A 19,228-nucleotide genomic window follows, 5' to 3' on the forward strand; every position below is an offset into this window, starting at 1 on the left:
GTATGAAGATCTAAAAGGGACAAGACTAAGTATGGAAAAAAAATCAATACAGTGTTTTGCCTCTGGGGATGGGGTGAGGTGGGTTTTTTTTTTTTTTTTCCTCTTGTCTTTTTAGGGCTGCACCCACGGCATATGGAAGTTCCCAGTCTAGGGTTTGAATCGGAGCTGTAGCCGCTGGCCTACACCACAGCCACAGCAATGCCAGAGCCCCAACACAAACAAGCAAGGGCAGGGGTCGAACCTGTGTCCTCATGGATACTACTCAGGTTCGTTAACCACTGAGCCATGACAGGAACTCCAAGGTGGGGATTTATAAGAACGTGCCTTAGTCAAAACTTAACCAATGGTATCCTTGAGATTTGTGTATTTAGTTATATATAAACTGACTTGAAAAAGCATCAGAAAGTAAGATGGATGAGGGGTGAACAGACACTTCATCAAGGAAGTATGGTCAAATGTTCACTGTATAATTTATTTAGTTGATGGCTATAAGACAGTTCACTCTCAAATTTCTTCAACATTTCTTTATGGAAATTTTTATAATAATAAACAATATATTAACTAAATAACAAAATATTGGAAAAAATTAAAAGGACTCCTATGTATTTCAGATACTCATTTTCTCCCAGGACTTGTACTGAATAGTTGCATGAGCTTTGGGTTACTTCAGGGCACATGATGGGGCTTCATAACAGTATAGACAGTGATAACTGGCTATCAACTTTATCAAATCTTTTTCTTTAATAGAATTTGAAAACCTGGTCCCATCAACAGTATAGGCTTATTGAGAAGCTATACATGTTCCTCTCTCTGAAGAAACAGTTTTGGAAACACATTCAAATCCATCTTTTTTTTTTATTAAATTTTCTTTTTCTTTCTATGGCCACATCTGTGGCATGTGGAAGTTCCTGGGCTAGGGGTCAAATCAGAGCTGCAGCTGCTGGCCTACAGCACAGCCGCAGCCACAAAGGATAGGAACCTCATGTGCAACCTACACCACAGCTCACAGCAATGCTGGATCCTTAATGCATTGAGTGAGGCCAGGGATTGAACCCACATCCTCTATGTTGGGTTCTTAACCCACTGAGTCATAATGGGGACTGACTCAAATCTACCTTTTAAAACCAACCCATGCTGTCACCTCCATGACAGTGGTTGCTCAGGGCTTGGAGACTGGGTTTTCCATATTCTCTGTGGTCTCTGCAGTGGCTGGTTAATTATCACTAGCCTTTGCTCATCTGTCTAAGCCGGCATCTCTTCCCAAGGTGTACTCTGTTCAATGACAGCTCCGTGAGGTGTACCAGGAGCAAGGGCCTGCAGCCAGGCCTGCCTGGGCATCTCCACATCTCGGAGATCCCGACATGCCCTGTACCTTAGGGACTCAGAAGCACTCCTGTGGGAAGTCCCACTGCCTCCCTAGGGTTCTCTAGGGGTCTCAGAAGGCCCTGAGAGCGTCCTGTGGAATGGCCCCTGAGGGAGATGTCACTCTGGGCTGCAGACACAGGACAGCACATTTCAGTTTGTTCCCAAAGATCAACACCCTCCTCAGCAGAAACCCTGTCTGTGGGCCTGTGAGTCAAAGCCCCCTCAGGGAGGGCCTGGCCCACATAGCACCTGAGTCACCCAGGCCACGGTGTGTCCCTTCTGCCTGTCTGCATCCTTGCTGGCCTTTGGGATTCCTGAGCCACCAAGGCTGCAGGTTCCCTGTGAGGGAAACTTCATCCTATGAAGAGGGATGTGTCTTCTGCTGAGTCGCCAGCATCCGTGTCAGGGGAGAGGGGCTGGTGGATCTTGGTGGGCACATGGGCAGCAGTAAAGCACCAACCCTGTGCAACTGGGTGCAATACATGTAAGTCCTGTTTTTAAAGCATTTGTAGCCTATGGAAACCACCAGATGGTGAGGGGGCTTGGACCTGGAAATCTTTCACATGAGCCACAGGTTCAGCCTGGGCCAGGACCAGAGCACCTCCTGCTGTACAGCCAGGCCCACACCTGCCTATGCAGAAGTGGGCTTGACCAAGGGCCCCTCCTGTATTTTAGTTGACGCCATGTGCAAGGTGTTCTGCGATATATACAAACCTAAGTCTTATTTAGCACAAGTTAATATAAGGCAACATAGTTTCCTGACAGACGCACAGACACACAGACGAAAGTGCAGCAGCTTCCTCCCAGCTGCTGAATTTTCTCCCCAGCAATACAAGTGAAGAGCAGAAAGAGGCACTCTTTCATGGAGCACCAGCTGGATGCTGTCCCTGTGACATCCAGACACTCTGGTGCACATGCCAATGTGCTGTGCACCTCTTCCCCACCAGAAATGGAAAATGCCTGGATTTGAAACACAGAGCTGTGCAGCTACACGGGGCTCAGCACATGGCGTCCTTCTTCAGGCCCTGACTGGCCTGGGGACGGACATGGAGATGGGAAGGGAGCAGCTGCAGGACCCCCATGGCCCTCAGGTGAGGTGTGCCGCACCCCCCACCCAGGACATCTTCAGGCATGAGCTTCACCCGCGGGCCCTGTTGGGGAAGGGGAGATGGTGGGACCCACCCTACCTCGCTGGCCATGTAGGTGTAGAGCACTTTGCCCTTGATGACAAACCAGAGCTTCTTCCAGTGCCTCTTGCCCTTCTTACACCGGCTGAGGTAGCCACTGATGGTGCAGCCTTCTCCAGAGGCAGCCACCTGGCAGAGGGAAGCAGAGCGGTCAGGGCACAGGTGTGGGCCCAGTTCAGACAGAGCCAAAGTGACACTGAAGCCCAGGTGGCAGAGTGTGGATGCTGCTTTGGAATCTGACACGGTGGGGGAGGTCTGGGGATCCAACCAGCACCTCAAAGGTGGCAAAACAGAACCATGTTTGCGATACAGGATTTTTTTCTTTTTTCTTTTTTTTTTTTGCTTTTTAGGGCTGCATTCATGGCATATGGAGGTTCCCAGGCTAGGGCTGGAATCAGAGCTGCAGCTGCTGGCCTCCATCACAGCCACTGCAATGCCCGATCCTTAACCCACTGACTGGGGCCAGGGTGGGGCCGGGGTTGGAACTGCATCCTCATGGATACTAGCCAGATTTGTTTCCATTGAGCCACGACAGGAACTCCAAGACAGGATTTTAAAAATAATATTTACTAATTTATTTGTTCTCTTTTGCTTCTTAGTGATATGTTACAGCCTCTCAGTGTACCCATCATATGTTTTTAAAAACTTTATTGTAGTTGATTTACAGTGTTGTGCTAGTTTCCAGTGTACAGCAAAGTGACTCAGTTATATGTATAGCATATATATATATACACACATATATATGTGCTTTCTTTCCAGTCCCTTCCGTTATAGGTTATTAGAAGATATTGACTATAGTACTCTGTGCTATATATCCTTGCTTGTTATTTTATATAGGTAGTGTGTGTATTTTAATCCCAAACTCTATTTTTTTTTTTTTAAGCTATACTGGAGGCATATTGAAGTTCCCAGGCTAGGGGTCAAATCAGAGCTGCAGCTGCTGGCCTACACCACAGCCACAGCAATACAAGATCTGAGTCACATCTGCAACCTACACTGAAGCTTGCGGCAATGCTGGATCCTTAACCCACTGAGCGAGGCCAGGGATCAAACCTGCATCCTCATGGATACCATGTTGGGTTCTTTTTTTCATCTTTTTAGGGCCACCCCTTCAGCACATGTAAGTTTTCAGGCTAGGGGTCAAATGGGAGCTGTAGCTGCCGGCCTATGCCATAGCCACAGCGATGCAGGATCCAAACCACATCCACATCTGTTGTGGATCAGTGGTTAACAAACCCAACTAGTAACCATGAGGTTGCGGGTTTGATCCCTGGCCTTGCTCAGTGGGTTAAGGATCTCACATTGCCATGGGTTGTGGTGTACGTCAGACGAGGCTCAGATCCTGTGTTGCTGTGGTGCAGGCTGGTGGCTACAGCTCGGATTAGACCCCTAGCCTGGGAGCCTCCATATGCCTCGGGTGTGGCCCTAAAAAAAAAAAAAAAAAAAAAAAAGTGGCTGGAGGAATGCTGCTCCCTAGTGGTGTTTCAGATTCCAGGTTCCCTTCCCTGATACCCAAGTCCCCAAATTATGAAACTGCAGATATGCGGGGGAAGTTTCTTCCTTCTAAAAGTGATTCGTACACTTTTTGGCTTATCTCTTTCTTACATTAATAAATGATCCTTTCTGTTTACCTGAAAGGTTTTATGATCTTCTGCCTAAAGAGTTTAACTCTTTATCAGCAGCAGCAGTGGTTGTGGTCTGTCTGAGAGACTTCACATGCGAGCTAAGAACACAGGCTTGAAGTAGTGCCAACCCCCAAGGCATCAGGTTCCAATAAGGCTTTACCAGCTGCTAGACGGGTAATCTCAGGCTACTTCTTCTACATCTCAGTGGCCTTACTAGTAAAACCAGTATTAAATTAAGTGACATAAGACATAAGACCTGCTTACAGTAAGCGCTACAGGAACATACATTCACCTTATTCTTTGAGCAGGAAGGCCAGGATGTGAAATACTTTTACCTGACTATTTCACTGTGCAGATGGGGAGACTGAGGCCCAGAGGAGTAGAGGGAGGTACCAAGGGTCAAATCCTAACTTGGCTGAAGGGAGGGTAGGAACTGGGATCTCTCAGCAAACACTGAAGGCAGCTGGCTTCAGTGGAGGGAGAGGGAGCTAACCCCAGCTGGGTACTTCGCCAAGTACCAGGAAAGGAATCTGCCCCTCCAGGGCCCAGGACTCCTCACACCAGATGGGCTTTCTCTGTCCACCTGAGCTTCTGGGGAAGTCACAGAGCGAGACAGGCGGAGTGGACAGCACATACAGGGACACAGACCCTGTGACCTCCTTTCCCAACAGATGCTCCAGGGAGCACTGCCACAGAACCCTGTGGGGAGCCAGGTCTCAGTGCCAAGGCGGAGCCACTGGCGGAAGGGGAGACGGTGGCAGGAAGGGGCTCATTTCTCCTGGGGCCGCTGCCAAGCCTGAGGTGCAGTCGCTGCTGAGTAATAAAAAGGTTGTCACTTTGGGAAAAAACTGCCCACCTGGCTGGGACAGATCCATCCAGCACGAGGACCAGAAAGGCCTGATGCCAGAAGGCTAAGAACAGTGGTTCTCAAACTCTGTACCCAGAGAACACTTGGGTTCTATGAGCTTAGATCATGAAGACACCCCTGTGCGAGTGAGAGGGTGATCCTTTCTTAATTTGTGGAAAGGGAAGAGTTAAATATGTGATGACACAGCCATACGCTGCCAAAAGTGTGAGATAAAAAAGGGTCTAGGATCATCTATCTTTATTATGTATATGCATAAAAATTCCTGGGAGGGTCCATAAGAAACTTGATGGAAGTTTCTTTGGGAGGTGGGACTGAAGGAGTCTGAGGAGGGAGAGAATCTCACTTTTCATTATATATTCTGGGTTTTGAAAAAAAAATTTATCATGTATGTGTTTTTAATTTAATTTAAAAATCTAAGATTTTTAATATGCAGAAGGAATTAAGTTCATGAATAGAACTGTACCCATTTAAAATTTTCATCCCTAACACTTTTTTAAACCCTTGCCACCTACTACTCAATAATGAATATTAATGACAAAACTTGGAAACAGCTGATCACTCTTCTCTTGATAGCTTGTATATTCAAGGGTACACATTTGTGGTTCTGATTAGAACACAGAATTTGGTCCTATTTGCAGAATGGAATTGAGTTTAGCTAATTCTGAGGTTTCCTGCAGAGTCCCACAGCCTTTAAGGTGCTCACCACCTGAGCCCGGGTAGGACTCCTAGGGTGAGAGGCTGGTGCGGCTTAGGGGCCTGGTAGGGCAGGGCTGAGTGGGGACCAGATGCCTTGGTCCCAGGTGCCTGAGAGACTTGTGCAATAACACTGTACTAGGCCTGGACTGGGGCGGGGGATGGGCAGGCGTGAGAGGGTAATGGGGTAGACATCTTCTAGCATGGCCTATGACCACATGTTCTCAGTCATGCCCAGGGGACCCTGCTCCAGGGCTGCCTTTGTTAGTGGTGAGTCAGAGTGTCTCCCGTTAGCTATCCTCTTTGTCCTGAAGAGCCAGGTCCGTCCAGGCCAGTGGGCTGACCCCTCCTGAGAAGGATCCAGAGCCTTTCAAGGCCCCTGCAGGCAGCCCCACCGGCCTTACCTCTGTCAGGGCCGAAGAGACCTTCTTCTGCTTCTTAAAGGCCGAGGGGTTGATGCTGTGGAAGACGGATGAGAAGGCGCTGCTCGAGAAGCGGGGGGAGGACAGCGGGAAGCTCATGCTCACGGGCCGCTCTGCATCAAGACAAGCCCAGGAAGGGGGGTGAGCATCCATGTGGGCGGGTCCCTGAAAGTCCAAGCTCCTGTCCCTCAGGGGATGGGCATCAGCCTCACTGCAGGGGCTCAGTGTGACCAGAAGAATGGGCACTCCCCTCTGCATGGGGCAGGGGCAGGCCTTCCCGGTACTGGCTACCCCTTTCTCTCCACATCTCCATGACCCCAGGCTGTCCTCTCTGAAGGCCCTATGTGGCCCTGGGGGTCCGGGGGAGTCTCTGGTTTTAGGCCCAGGATCCACTTGCTTTCCCTCCAGCTGACCCTGTGCATAGCAGCCTGTCCCTTGAGCACTGGCTCTCAGGGGCCAGCTCAGCTGCCTCAGGCGCCTTTATCAAAGGGCCCTCACCCTCAGCCTACAGCCAAGCAGCTCTGTCAAGCGGCTCACAACCCTTATCCCCAAAAGGTCCCACAGAACACAGACCTGCAAGGAGAGCCACTACAGCAGAGCAGACAGGAGCACCTACTGTCTGAGTCACAAAGATGCATGGATCCCAAACTTAGCACCCACGGAACCCTTCGTCTGGGTGCACTTATGGATTTTCCACAAATGGTGTCCCAGGTGTGGGCATAAGCCCTATTTCCTCCTTGAGGGCTGCTTTTGTCCTGAGCCTCCCCAGGAAAGCAGTGACAAGAGGACATGTGGGGAAAGAGGGAGGGGGTCCCCAATACCTTTCATCAGGCCTGGGATGTCCCCACCCCTCTTCTTCAGCTCTGCATAACAGCCATCACAGACCTTGGCCATGCGGTCCTTGAGGTACTTCAAGGGGTACTTATTCCTCGAACAGTTCCGGCAAACAATCTGCAGGTGGGGGTGGGGGGACATGCATCTGAGGGTCTTGCCTCCAGAGCAGGCCACACCCGCGTCATATGGAGGTTCCCAGGCTGAGTGTCACATGGGAGCTGTAGCCACCGGCCTAACACCATAGCCACAGCAATGTCATAGCCAAGCTGCATCCATGACCCACACCACACTCACAGCAATACCGGATCCCCAACCCACTGAGTGAAGCCAGGGATCCAACCCTTGTCCTTATGGACACTTGTTGGGTTTGTTACCACTGAGCCACTACAGGAACTCCTGCAGTCAGAATCTTAACCCACTGTGCCATAGAGAAAACTCCTATATTAGGTTTTACAAGTCATCTAGAGGTGATTTAAAGGATACAGGAGGATGTATATGCTCTATGCAAATACCACTCTGTTTTATATAAGGGACTTGAGCATCTGCAGAGTTTGGTGTCCATGTAGCTCTTGGGACCAACTCCCAATGGATAGTGAGTGATGACTGCGTAGTGAAATAGTCCCCACAAGAAGTCTAGTCAACATCCATCACCACATAGTTACAGATGTTTTTTTCTTTTGATGAGAAGTTTTAAGATCTATTCTAAGCAACTTTCAAAGAGACAATACAGTGTTACTAACTACTGTCACCATGCTATAAATATCTGTCTTTCTGACGAGCCTGTGCCCTGAAATATGACATGATACTTGTTCTCCCAGACAACAACCATGTATGCCCTGATTTCTTTTCAAGGGTGCAGTGGTGCACTGGAATAGGCCTGGCATCTGGAGCCCAGGTTTGAGGCCATAAGTGAAATGGGAATTAACTTCTCAGGGTTGATATGAACACACCACACCCTGAGCTCAACATGGAGCAGCTGCTGGACACCCCTTAGTGCCCACCCACTGCCACCACCCCCCACCCCACCCCTGCCCCAGACAGACAACTCACCTTGCCACAGGCATGGCAATGGTGGCGCCTCAGGGTGAGGGAGAAGTCACAGCCGCAGTTCATGCACATCATAACGTGTGTGACGGGCACCAGGGTGGGAGGCCTCTCTCCCAGGCTTACCCCCAGCCTCTCCCGTATCTGGAGCAATGGAATCAGGCAAGTAGCATGGTCAGGAGACAGGCTGGATGGGGCCCCCTCCTGTGCAGGATGTGTGTGAGTGTGAGTGTGTGTGTGGTGGGGTGTGTGTGGGGGGAGTGGACTCTTTCTACAAGCCCCACTGTACCCTCCAGGGACCCAACCTTGGTTAGAAACAGAGCCAGAGGTGCCAGGCTCTGGGCTGCACAGTGACTGCCCTGAGCCAGATGGGAAGAGGACCCAGGGCCCTGAAGGAAGGAGATGCAGGGGGCCCCAGGGAGATGCAGGGCTGTGCAGTCAGTTCCAGCGCCCCTCACCTCCACACTGTGCTGGAAGGCGGCCAGAGCCTGGGCCTTGTAGTCCTCAGGGAGGGCTCTGCTCAGACAGCTGTGCCACTCGTCCCTTTCTGCACAGGAGCTGTGGGCAAGAGCAGGAGTGACAGAGGGGTACATGGGGGATCTGCCTCCTGCCCTCTCAGGGTGGAGCACGTCCTGGTGGGACCTGCCCTCCCCCACACCTGAAATCCCATTGGCCAGCCTGGCCATCTGCCAGCTTGCACTGCAGCATCTCTGCCTATGAGCAGGCGGCCCTGCATTCGTCATCCTTGAGATCTTGCCTGTAACATGGGAGCATCAAACGCTACTCCTCTAACTCTGAGGGCTATTGTGGGGACCAAAGGACATGTGGTTATCACTGTCGACAGCAAAGCACCATGCAAAAGCCAGTGGTCCCACACTTTAGGAGGCTAGCAGGGGAGCTGAGGGCTGGGTACCATGGGGGGTTGTGGACAGATTCTCCCAAAGGTCACTGTCCCAGTCTCTCCATCTTCCTTTTCATTTCCCCACCTAACTTCCAACTCACTGATCCAAGAAGCCCACTTCCCATTTCATCCCGTGCCTGGCAGGGTTTCCCAAGTGGTGAGAGCCACACCTGGGCTGAGTGTGGAGGCAATTCTCACAGGGCACACTAGGTGTCGCTGCCACCCCGCACTAAGTGCGTGGACTCAATGGAAAGAAGGGACGAGGTTGGGACCAGAGTGGTGGGCATCCAGAGGCCATTCCCTAAAAGCAGGTGTATGGGTTCCTTGGAAGCTTCAGCGTGAAGTAGCTAGGAAGAAGGAAGGTGACTGGCCTGTCAGTGACAGTGGCTCCTTGAGGCCCCAGGCCAAAGGGCAGTCCCCCTGCTTTGGAGAGATGGGCACCCCATCTGAAGGGCTGGGTGTGGCCTGTCACTACCCTCACTTCACGACTGGGCAAAAGGAAACCATACCCTGGGCTTCCTCATTCCTCTGATTTTACCTAGAGATAAGGAGGGGAGAGGCCATGGAACCCTCATCCAGCCATCACCTCCTCCAGGCAGCCTTCCCTCACTCTCCCAGATGGGGTGGTCACTGGTTAGCATTTCCAAGGCTACTTCTACCCCCGAGGCAGTAAAGAGCAGTGGAGCAGACCTCTGGGTCTCACAGTCATGTGTCTGAACCCTAGTTCTGCTTCACAAGGCTGGGGGACCCCTCTCTAGGCCCATCTCCCAGCACATGGCAGGAGCTGCAGGTCCCACCTCCAGTGCTGAGGATGAAGGGCAGAGGAGGCACCTGACACCTGGCAGGTGAATGTCACTCTTGTCATCACTATTGGCTATCACAGCAGCTATGTTCTGCACCATAACTCCTGACCCATAATGTGGGATCTTCCTGAGCAAGCCAAAGTTTAACTGAATGTGGCCCCCATGAGCAGCTAATAAATGCTCAGTGGGCAAGTGCAACTGTGAGAGAATGCGAGGTGGCCGTCCCATCCCACACGGGCCCTCCGGTCACAGGATGGCTGGGAGGGAACTCTGCTCCTGCTGTGCCCAGAGTGGCCCCTGGCAGAGGCCCCACCTCCCTAGTGTCTGAGCCTCCGCCACCCCACGGGCACTGAGCTCAAGCTGGTCTTGCCCTGAAAGGCGGGTGTGCTATTTCTCTGCCAGAAGCCAGCGGGAAGGGGTCCCGGGCAGTGTGAGTGCCTGGAGGAAACAGCCGCCACACCTCCAAACAGGGAAAGTAAAAGGCTCACCCTATCTCTCTTTCATTCTCCAGACCAGGAAGCCTAAACGCAGAGCACTTTATCAGCTAAGCTGCTCTGCACACTCTACTTTTCTTACTGCTGCAAAGACCCAACAATCTGTAGGGCTTTACAATGTTGAGATATTGTTTACCTGCTATGTTTAAGCAACAGGCTCTGGAAACCCCTGAGAGTCTATGTGAAATTTTATGTGTATGCATATTTCTTTTCTGTGGAGAGCAGCTATAGCTTTATCAGATTCTCTAAGTGGGCCCTGATCCAAAAATGGACAAGAAATAATAAAAAGAACAGAAGTCCTGTGACTCAAAAGGACATCAAAGGAAAAATGACAACACATCCAGCAACTGTTATTCCAAACTTTCTCACCTTCAAACTCCTGCCCCTTCTGCCCCAGACCCTCCTACCTCCCACTCTCCTCACATTCACAGTCAGAGCCCCCCCAAGCCCCACCCCATACCTTGCAGACAGAGTCAGGCAGGACTCAGAAGTCTCAATCTTCAGGGCATAGGGCACTTTCTCCATCACAGGGCGGCTGACCTGGAAACCAGCAGCAGCTCCTTAGGGTGGGGGTGGGGAGGGGCCCTCACAGACCAGATTCCTCTCCTATCTGGCACTGCCCCTCCCTTAGCCTGAATTTCCTCATCTGCAATGGGCAAACTTTTCTTCCACGGCCGATTGTGTGTGTGTGTCTGTACGTGTGTGCACGCATATGTGCACGTTCCCTGTGGTCTCTGACCATCCCCAGGATGACTTCGAGGGTCTCTCTTAGGGCCCACTGTGCTGGACAAATACCCACTCAGGGGCCCCCTCCCTCATGGCCTAACAGACTCCTGAGTGGAAGCTTCAGTTCAAAAAGGACAGCCAGGAGTTCCCAATGTGACTTAGGGGTAATGGACCTGACTAGTATCCATGAGGACATGGGTTTGATCTCTGCCCTTGTTTAGTGGGTTAAGAATCCAGCATTGCTGCGAGCTGTGGTGTAAGTTGCAGATGCGTCTTGGATCTGGCACTGCTGTGGCTGTGGTGTGGGCGGGCAGCTGCAGCTCCAATTTGATCCCTATCCTGGGAACTTCTGAATGCTACTAATGCCCTAAAAAAAAGATTAAAAAAAAAAAAAAAAAAAAAAGGGAAGCCACCTCCTGACTGACCTAAGCCATGTGCCTCCCCTCCACCTTCTCCAGGTCTGGAAGCCTCAGGAGCAGGAGAGGCCTCCCCCCAGTGCTCCTCATAGCTCTCCTGCCCCTCCACCCTCCCATGTGAAAGCCTGCACCTGACTCCCCCACCTTAGTGTTCCCCTCTCTGACCCCATCCCCATGCTGGCCTGGAATTATCTTCCTAAAACTTTCTGCTCATCAAGAATCCCCATCAAAAAAATAAAAAACAAAAGCAAAAACAAAACAAAAAACAAAGAAAGAATCCCCATCAGCACCCAACTGCCCATAATGGGGACAGAGTTACACTGAGCGAGGCCACAGCTGACCCAGCCCCCTTCCAATCTTGTCTCTCTGACCTCACCCATGAGACTGGCCAGCTAGGCTGGCATTTCTCTCACATTTAAGGAGTATGTGCCATGTGAACAGGTCTTTTCACTGCCATGTGCACAGCAGCAGTATTCACAAATGTCCATGGATGGGTGGATGGGTACAAAGTGTGGTCTCACCCACAATGGCATATCAGTCAGCCTTAAAAAGGCAGGAAATTCTGACACCTGCTACAACATGGATGAACTCAGAGGACATTATGCCAAGTGAAGCAAGCTGGTTACAAAGGACAAATATCGTATGTTTCCACCTATCTGAGGTCCCTAGAGTGGCTACAATAGAGAGAGAGACAGTACCATAGTGGCTGCCAGGGTCTGGGGAGCGGGGAAGGGTAATTAGTATTTAATGGAGACAGAGCTTCTGAAGATGAAAGGAGTTCTGGGGCTAAACGGTGGTGATGGTTGTACCACCATGTGAATGACCTTGATGCCACTGAATCATATACTTATAAATGGTTAAAATGGTAAATTTATATTATGCACATTTTACCACAAATGAAAAAATTAAACACCTGATTATTTCCTCCCTCCAAGCCTTTCCTTATGCATTTTCCTTCTACCTAGGAGCCCCTACTCTCTCTCCCTTCCCCATATGTCTAAATATCATCTACTCTAAGGGACTTGGCTCCCCTCCTCCAGGAAGCCTTCCCTTACCCCACTCTCCCTGGACTCCTACAACAGAATCCTGCTGTGACTAACAGCCCCTGACTCTTCTCTACTGCTGGCATGGAGCTCAGACGCAGGGTTGTGCCTCCTCCTCCCCTGGGATCTCCCCGCCGGGGATCTACCTTCATGCTGGCCACCGCCAAGGTGTTCTTCAGTCGGTACTTGCCATCCTTCTGGGGATACGTGTACAGAAGCACGTCACTCATCTGGGGAGAAAGAAAGCCCGTTAGGTGTGTCTTGGCCCTGGAAGGCTGCACTGGGCACATGCTGGAGATTCACTGTGCTCTGAGAATCAGAGGTATCTTGTTTTCCTGGTGACTGCCCCCCACCCCCCACCTCAGAAGAGCAAAACCACTTGGGGCTGAAATGTGAGCCCCTTCTCACCGTTCCACTCAAGAGGGGCAAAGGCAGATGCCCACCACAGTCGGGTAGGGCAATATTCAGAGGCTTATTCACAACAGTCCCCATGGGAAGCCACCCAAAGTCTATCAACAGGCAACTGGACACGCAAACTGTGGGGCCCCCCCACACTGAAGGGCACAGCCACAGAGCAACCAGGAGAGAAAATCAACGGCAGGGGTGACCCTCCAACACCTGAGTGGAAGAAGCCAGGTGCAGAGGTATACATGCTGCCTCGCTGCCTTGTCACGTTTGCAGGATGCTCCAGAACAGGCAAAACCAAACTGAGTTGCCTGGGGTGGGGATGGGGAAGGTGGCTGCTAGGGGGGCAGGGGGACATTCTGGGGGCTGCAGATGCTCTGCATCTTGACCCAGGTGGTGGTTACATGACCATACACATGTGTCAGCACTAACACACATGCTTCAAATAGATGCATTTCACTCGACACAAGTTAAGCCTCTATAAAGAAGAGATAAGGAAGGGAGGGAGGGAGGAAGTAGGGAGCTGGCAGGTTCCATTCAATGCTGTACCTCCAGTAACACAGCAGGTGCTCGATTAAATTTTCTTTATGAATAACTGAGCTCAGCTGCCTGACCTGCCAAGTGGGGGGCATCCCCACTCCCACCTCACCTTGAACGCTGAGAGAGAATGGCCCCCAGTGACCCCCATGCTTGGAAGCCTACGTCAATAGGGGTGTCCTGAGGACAGAACAGGACAGGGCACGTCAGGGTCTGAAAAAGAGGGAGAACTCAGGGTTGCCCTCCTTCTCCCTGCAGAGCCTGCCAGGGGACAGAGTGGGTGAGTGTTCTCGCTACCAGCTCTCCTGGTGCTTCTGGCTGGGGTGGTGTGGGGGATCTGGCCTAGGTAATGAGCTGCTGTATGACCTCAGGCAAACCCTTCCTCTCTCTGGGCCTCACCGTCTAAGGCCCAGAGAGAGGAAGGGTTTGCCTGGCACTCTAGACCCCTGTGAGAGGCACAGGGTAAGTGGGGCATGGCCAGAAGGTAACTCAGGATGGAGCTCACTGTGCCCTCGTTCATAGGAGGTACTGCTGCCCCCTTTGCAAAGAGCCAGGAACTGAGGCTGGGGAGACGGAGGGATGTGCCCCGGGTCTCAGAGCCAGTTGGCGGCAGAGCTGGGAGGCATCCCAGGCCCATACTTCTTATCACCATTCTGGACTGCCTCCCCTTTCCACCTGGAGAAGGAAGATGCAGCTCTCTCTGCCGGGCTGTCCCTTGGCAGAGCAAGGACCTGGGTCCCACGGGGCAGTTCCCAGAGGAAAGGATGGAAACTCTCATCAAATAAGCTGCTTCTCTGTGCCAGACATATAAGACCTCCCATTTAATTGCCCAAACCGCCCTGTATTTCCACTTTCAAGGCTTGGGCAGGTCTGTGGCTTGTCCAAGGGTCACACAGGGGCTCAGGGTTGGGTCCGGATCAAACCAGTCAGTCTGGCTCATTGCCACACAGATGGTATGGATTCCTTCTCAAAAGAAAGTTTTCCAACATTTAGACTCCAGCACAGAACAAGGGATGGCTTCCATCTCTGGACTCCAAGATCCACAACAAGGGCCTCATCCGCAAAACTCACAGGAGGCACATAAGGAACTGCAGGATGAATGCCTGCCTCAGCAGGCAGCGAACTCCCTGTCACCAGAGGGATGTAAGCAGAGGTCAAAGAACTACCTGGAGAAAGAGGCTCTAGCATGTGCAGGGGCTTCAGAGCCTACTGAGAACTCAAATCTGAGACGTCCAGTGCTCGGCTCTCAGAGCCCTTTCAAACCTCCCCAGGGATCTAACCTCTTCTGGTCTCCAAATCTCCCCTCAGATGGAACACCTGCCAGCCAGAGGGAGTGCTTCTCAGGGGAGGTGACAGGTGGCTGTTAGGAGGGAGGCTGGGCCAAAGGCTCAGGGCACAAGCCACAGAGGCCCAGCACCTCCTGGCATGGAGGTTCCGCTTCAGGCCAGGCTCAGGATTTCCCTGCTTGGGACCTGGAGCCTTCTCTGGAACTCATCCCTCAGTGGCAGGGTCTCTGTGAGTCCTGGTGTGGACTCCACTCATGAGTGGAAGAGTCCAGGATTCCACAAGATTCATAGAGGTCCCCCAAACACACTACACCTCTCAGCCCCCTCCCTTAGCTTATGCTGTTCCTGCTCCAGAAATGCCCTTCCTTCATCCACCTGAAAAACTCTCATCCTTCCTTCCAGGCCTAACTTGGGTACCATTTTCTCCAGGAAACGTAAAACACTCAGCACAGGGCATAGCACCTGCAAACACACAACAAATGCCAGCTACTTATCTGTCTATTCCCTGACTTTCCTGGATCCTCTCTTTGCATCCATAGGCCCCTGAGGCTCTGCGCCTCTTGTAACTCAGTCCTCTCATTGATGCTGATGGCTGAGGGCAGGACATGTGACTTTAGCTCCGGCTCTCAGTGTCCAGCACACAGGAGGTGCTCAGCAGAGGCCTGGACAGAGAGACTTCCAAGACACTGACTCAGAGCCTATCTACTTTTACTTTGCACACAATTCTAACAGAGCGTAAGGAGGCTCTCAGGGTAGCCATGATGAATGGTAAGAAGAAACGACAGCTGATGGTGAAGGAGCAGAGAGAAAAGTCACATCCAGCGGAGAGAATAACTTGAAAGGCAAAATGACTTGGGGTCTCAGACCGGGGCAAAGAGCTGCTTGCAGCTCAGGAGCCTCTGAGACTGATATCAGGCCTGGGCACTCCCTGGTTTCAGATTGTGGCTGTACATCACCAGATATGTCACATTATATCCCATCTCACGCACAGTGAGAAAGGGCTGGGCTCAGGTCAGAACCCAGGTTCCTTTCTGGGCCTCTGGTGCCCACCTGCTGGGAGATTTGGCCAAGTCAACTCCTTTCTGGACTTGTTTCAGTTTTCTCACGTGTTAGTTATAGTAGCCGAATAGTTATTCCTAGTTTAAGAACTTTCCTGGTTTTAGGATATTTCAGATGGGCACCGGATAATTAAATTTGGCAACGTTCTGCTCAAAGTCATTCAAATGATACATGAAGGGTGGGTTGCTAAGCTCTCTGTTTTCTGGAAAGCTCGGCTGTATAGAATGATCCTCGGCCTAAGAATTCAGCTCTGGGAGTTCCCGTCGTGGCGCAGTGGTTAACGAATCTGACTAGGAACCATGAGGTTGCGGGTTCGGTCCCTGCCCTTGCTCGGGTGGGTTGACGATCCGGCGTTGCCGTGAGCTGTGGTGTAGGTTGCAGATGCGGCTCGGATCCCGCGTTGCTGTGGCTCTGGTGTAGGCCAGTGGCTACAGCTCCAATTGGACCCCTAGCCTGGGAACCTCCATATGCCGCCGGAGTGGCCCAAGAAACAGAAAAAAAAAAAAAAAAAAAAAAAAAAAAAAAAAAAAAAAAGACAAAAATAAATAAATAAATAAATAAATAAAATAAATAAAATATTAAAAAAAAAAATCAGCTCTGGTCTAGTCTTCCTCCCTCCCTTCCAGACGGCCTTGAACACTGGCCCCAGAACACTTCACAGAACCGGACAATCCCAGGGCTTGTCTGGAGACCAGGTACTTACCAGGAACAGGTGCCGGGGGCGTCTGTTTTTCCCTGTTACTTTCATCAGTGTCCCTTCCTTCAGAAACTCCTGCAGTGACAGAAGCAAACCCTGGGGGTCAGGCAGATGCCCTACTGTCCTGGAGATGGGTGGGGGAGGGGTCTTCAGTGGGAATCAGAGAGAGTTCCCAGCTCCGCGGAGGTGCTGGATGCCCAGCAGAACAGCTCTGGAGGCAGGCACCTGGCCTTTCAGGAGCATCACCTTGATGCTGTTCTGGCTGCAGAGTGGTCCAAAGAGCAACTTGCCCCCTGCTTTGCCACCACAAGGAGAACAATCAGAACAGAGCTGCCGAAAGTTTGCTAAATAGCTGAAGACCTGTGAACAGTTGCTATAGCCCCTCAATTCCGGAAGATACAAATGGATGTTTAATAAATATTCACTGAACTGATGACCCAGGCCAAAACACTGGGTGTGATTTTATAGAATCTCAGGTCAGTGAGATCCCGGCTAATTTTGAGTAAGATCTCCTGAGTACAATCTCCCTTTGTACAAAATTCCTTTATTTCTCATCCTTTTAGGACTGGAATAGGTAATGAACACATTTTTGACAATTTTTGAGCTGAGTTTCATGTTTCCCATTTGGAAGCTTAAAAGGGTAAATTTGTCTCTTCAAAAATGTTATTTTAAAAATGCTCTGTGGGGGCTCCTGGGGGATAGTTTCCTTGATTTCCCAGCAACTGGACTAAACTGAGACCACGTGGTATCTCTTTTCAAAGGTGACCAGAACCACAGCAAACACTGATCCCAAAAGCACTTTGTTTAAAGGCTGAGAGAGTGGAAAACCTCAGGGGAGGCAGCAGGGGTGGAGAGCCCAGCAGGGCCTGCATTCTCCAGGGTGGACAGCACCTGCAGCCAGGCCTGACTGGGGCCGGCCCAGCTGAACAATGGGGCTTAACAAGGCCTTGCCCACCTGCCAGCCACGCCACTCTCTGCCCCTGCCCATAACGGCATGGCACTCACCCTTCCTGGCTGGAGGAGGTCCCCTTGGCCCCGAACGCTGTGCTCAATGTGGACCAGCTTCTGTAGATTTTCCTGCAGGTGGGAGCAAGGTGAGGAGATGGTCAGGGCCCCTTATCTGCTCTGTAACCAGCAGCATTGCTTTCACTTTAGAGGAGAGAAGGGAGCCCAGCGGGGCCTTGTCCCCTGTCTGATCTCCTGTCTGACTGACGCAGGGCTGAGTCCAGGTCTAAGGGACGTCATGTGTGTGTACTGCCCACAGTCAGGCTCGTGCCTCTGGGCCTGGGTCTGACACTGCCATCCTTCTGCACGCCACGGTCACTTCCTCACTGTGCCAGCCAACACCTGATTATCTCCTGGCCACTGCTTATACTCTAGCCTGTGTCCCCGTAAGGCCTGGAGCAGAGACCTCAATAACCCAAAGGTGACAGATCTCCAAGGCTGGGCTGGCTCTGTGGGTCTGCAGTCTTGGTAGGGGCTGCTCTGAGGGAGAGAAACCAAGATAACGCACTGTCTGGGAAGGAAACAGGTTTGCACTCCCTGCAGAAAAACAAGCGTGTCTGGGAGCTGCTTGTCAGTCCCTGGCTGGGATGGCACGATGCGTAAGGGGACACCCCCAATACTAGAAATAACAAGCACCTAACTTGCAGGCAGATGCCCCTCAACCTCACACAGGGCTGGTTCTAAAGTCAACAAACAAGGTGAAAACTGTGCAGAAAGAATGCCTGGAAAAGGCCTTTACACTGTCCCTAGTTTAGGGCATAAAATCCTACACACTAGAAATGTATAAATGTTGTCCTACTTCCACTTACAGTGTGGGAGCTGCAAGAGAAGAATGTGCCCACCCCAACAGGGTGAGAAAGCCAAGTCACCTGCAAAGCATCTTCTATGCCTATTGGAGAGCTGGGGCCCCAAGGCTACTGAATGAACTGATCCCAAAGACAGACCAGCCCTGCCAGGAGCCCTGGAGGACTTCCGAGCTACCACACCTTTGGAACACACAGAGGGCAGAGGTCGACATAAAGTAGGGCGAGAAGGAAGCAGCTAAGATGTTAGTGGACTCTTACAGGTCAGCTGTGGCCTGGTGGGACAGTTTAGAATAACATGGAGCCCTAGACGCACCAGGCACCTGCAGTCCCTTGCCAGCTCTTTTCCCAGAGTTTCTGCCAGGTGTTTACAAGGAAGACTGGGGCCAGAAGGAACTCCCCAATCCCACCCCTTGGTGGTAAAAGCATGCAGGCTTCCCCTGGGCAGTTGGCACAAAGCCGTGCCTACGTAGTAGGCCACTTTCTTGCACAAAATCCTTCAGCCACTGTGGGAGCCCAGGCAAAGAGCCACCCACTGTTCCTGGGAAAAGGCAGGAGCAAAAGACATCTGTCCCAACGAGAGGTGGGTAACCTCTTGTGCCAGGATCATGCACCAACACAAAGCAGGGACCTGTCCAAGACTTGCCCCAGAGAGATGGCAGGGCTTGGCTGCCATGCACAGGAGGGAAGGAATGCTGAGAGTCTGGCTCATGGGCCTTACTCAAGGCTGAGTCTTGTCCACGAGGGCCGTGACCTGGGAGTCTGGCCCTGAGTAATACAGAGCAACAGTCTACCTCTGAGAAGGGGCAAGAACACACAGGGATCCCCTCTTTGGTCCAGGCACTGGGGGAAGCTGAAGAAGGAGCAGGGCTATGAGAAAACCTCTCGGCCACCTCGGGCCTCATGGTCACATTTATTGGACTTCATGTTTCCTTGGACTCCTCTTGACTGTGACAGTTTCTAAGACTTTCTTCATTTTTGATGATTTTGACAATTGTGAAGAATATGGGTCAGA

At 51.5% G+C, this 19,228-nt stretch overlaps 1 protein-coding gene across 1 annotated transcript in view; it reads right to left on the minus strand.

Moving 5' to 3' along the window:
- Positions 1–19,228, minus strand: part of FGD5 (FYVE, RhoGEF and PH domain containing 5) — a 129,393-nt gene that overhangs the window by 14,647 nt on the left and 95,518 nt on the right. The window contains exons 11-19 of the mRNA XM_005669809.4: positions 17,411–17,482; positions 16,412–16,480; positions 12,568–12,651; positions 10,697–10,776; positions 8,497–8,596; positions 8,045–8,182; positions 6,982–7,111; positions 6,143–6,273; positions 2,553–2,681 (exon numbers count right to left, since the gene is read on the minus strand). Coding sequence (XP_005669866.3) covers positions 2,553–2,681; positions 6,143–6,273; positions 6,982–7,111; positions 8,045–8,182; positions 8,497–8,596; positions 10,697–10,776; positions 12,568–12,651; positions 16,412–16,480; positions 17,411–17,482 — 933 coding nt within the window. The remainder of the gene's footprint in view (positions 1–2,552; positions 2,682–6,142; positions 6,274–6,981; positions 7,112–8,044; positions 8,183–8,496; positions 8,597–10,696; positions 10,777–12,567; positions 12,652–16,411; positions 16,481–17,410; positions 17,483–19,228) is intronic.

The sequence above is a fragment of the Sus scrofa genome, chromosome 13, assembly GCF_054392235.1.
Source record: "Sus scrofa isolate SSC_HxYL_T2T_F1_AM1 chromosome 13, Sscrofa_HxYL_maternal_Yorkshire_Landrace_v2.0, whole genome shotgun sequence".
NCBI lineage: Eukaryota > Metazoa > Chordata > Mammalia > Artiodactyla > Suidae > Sus > Sus scrofa.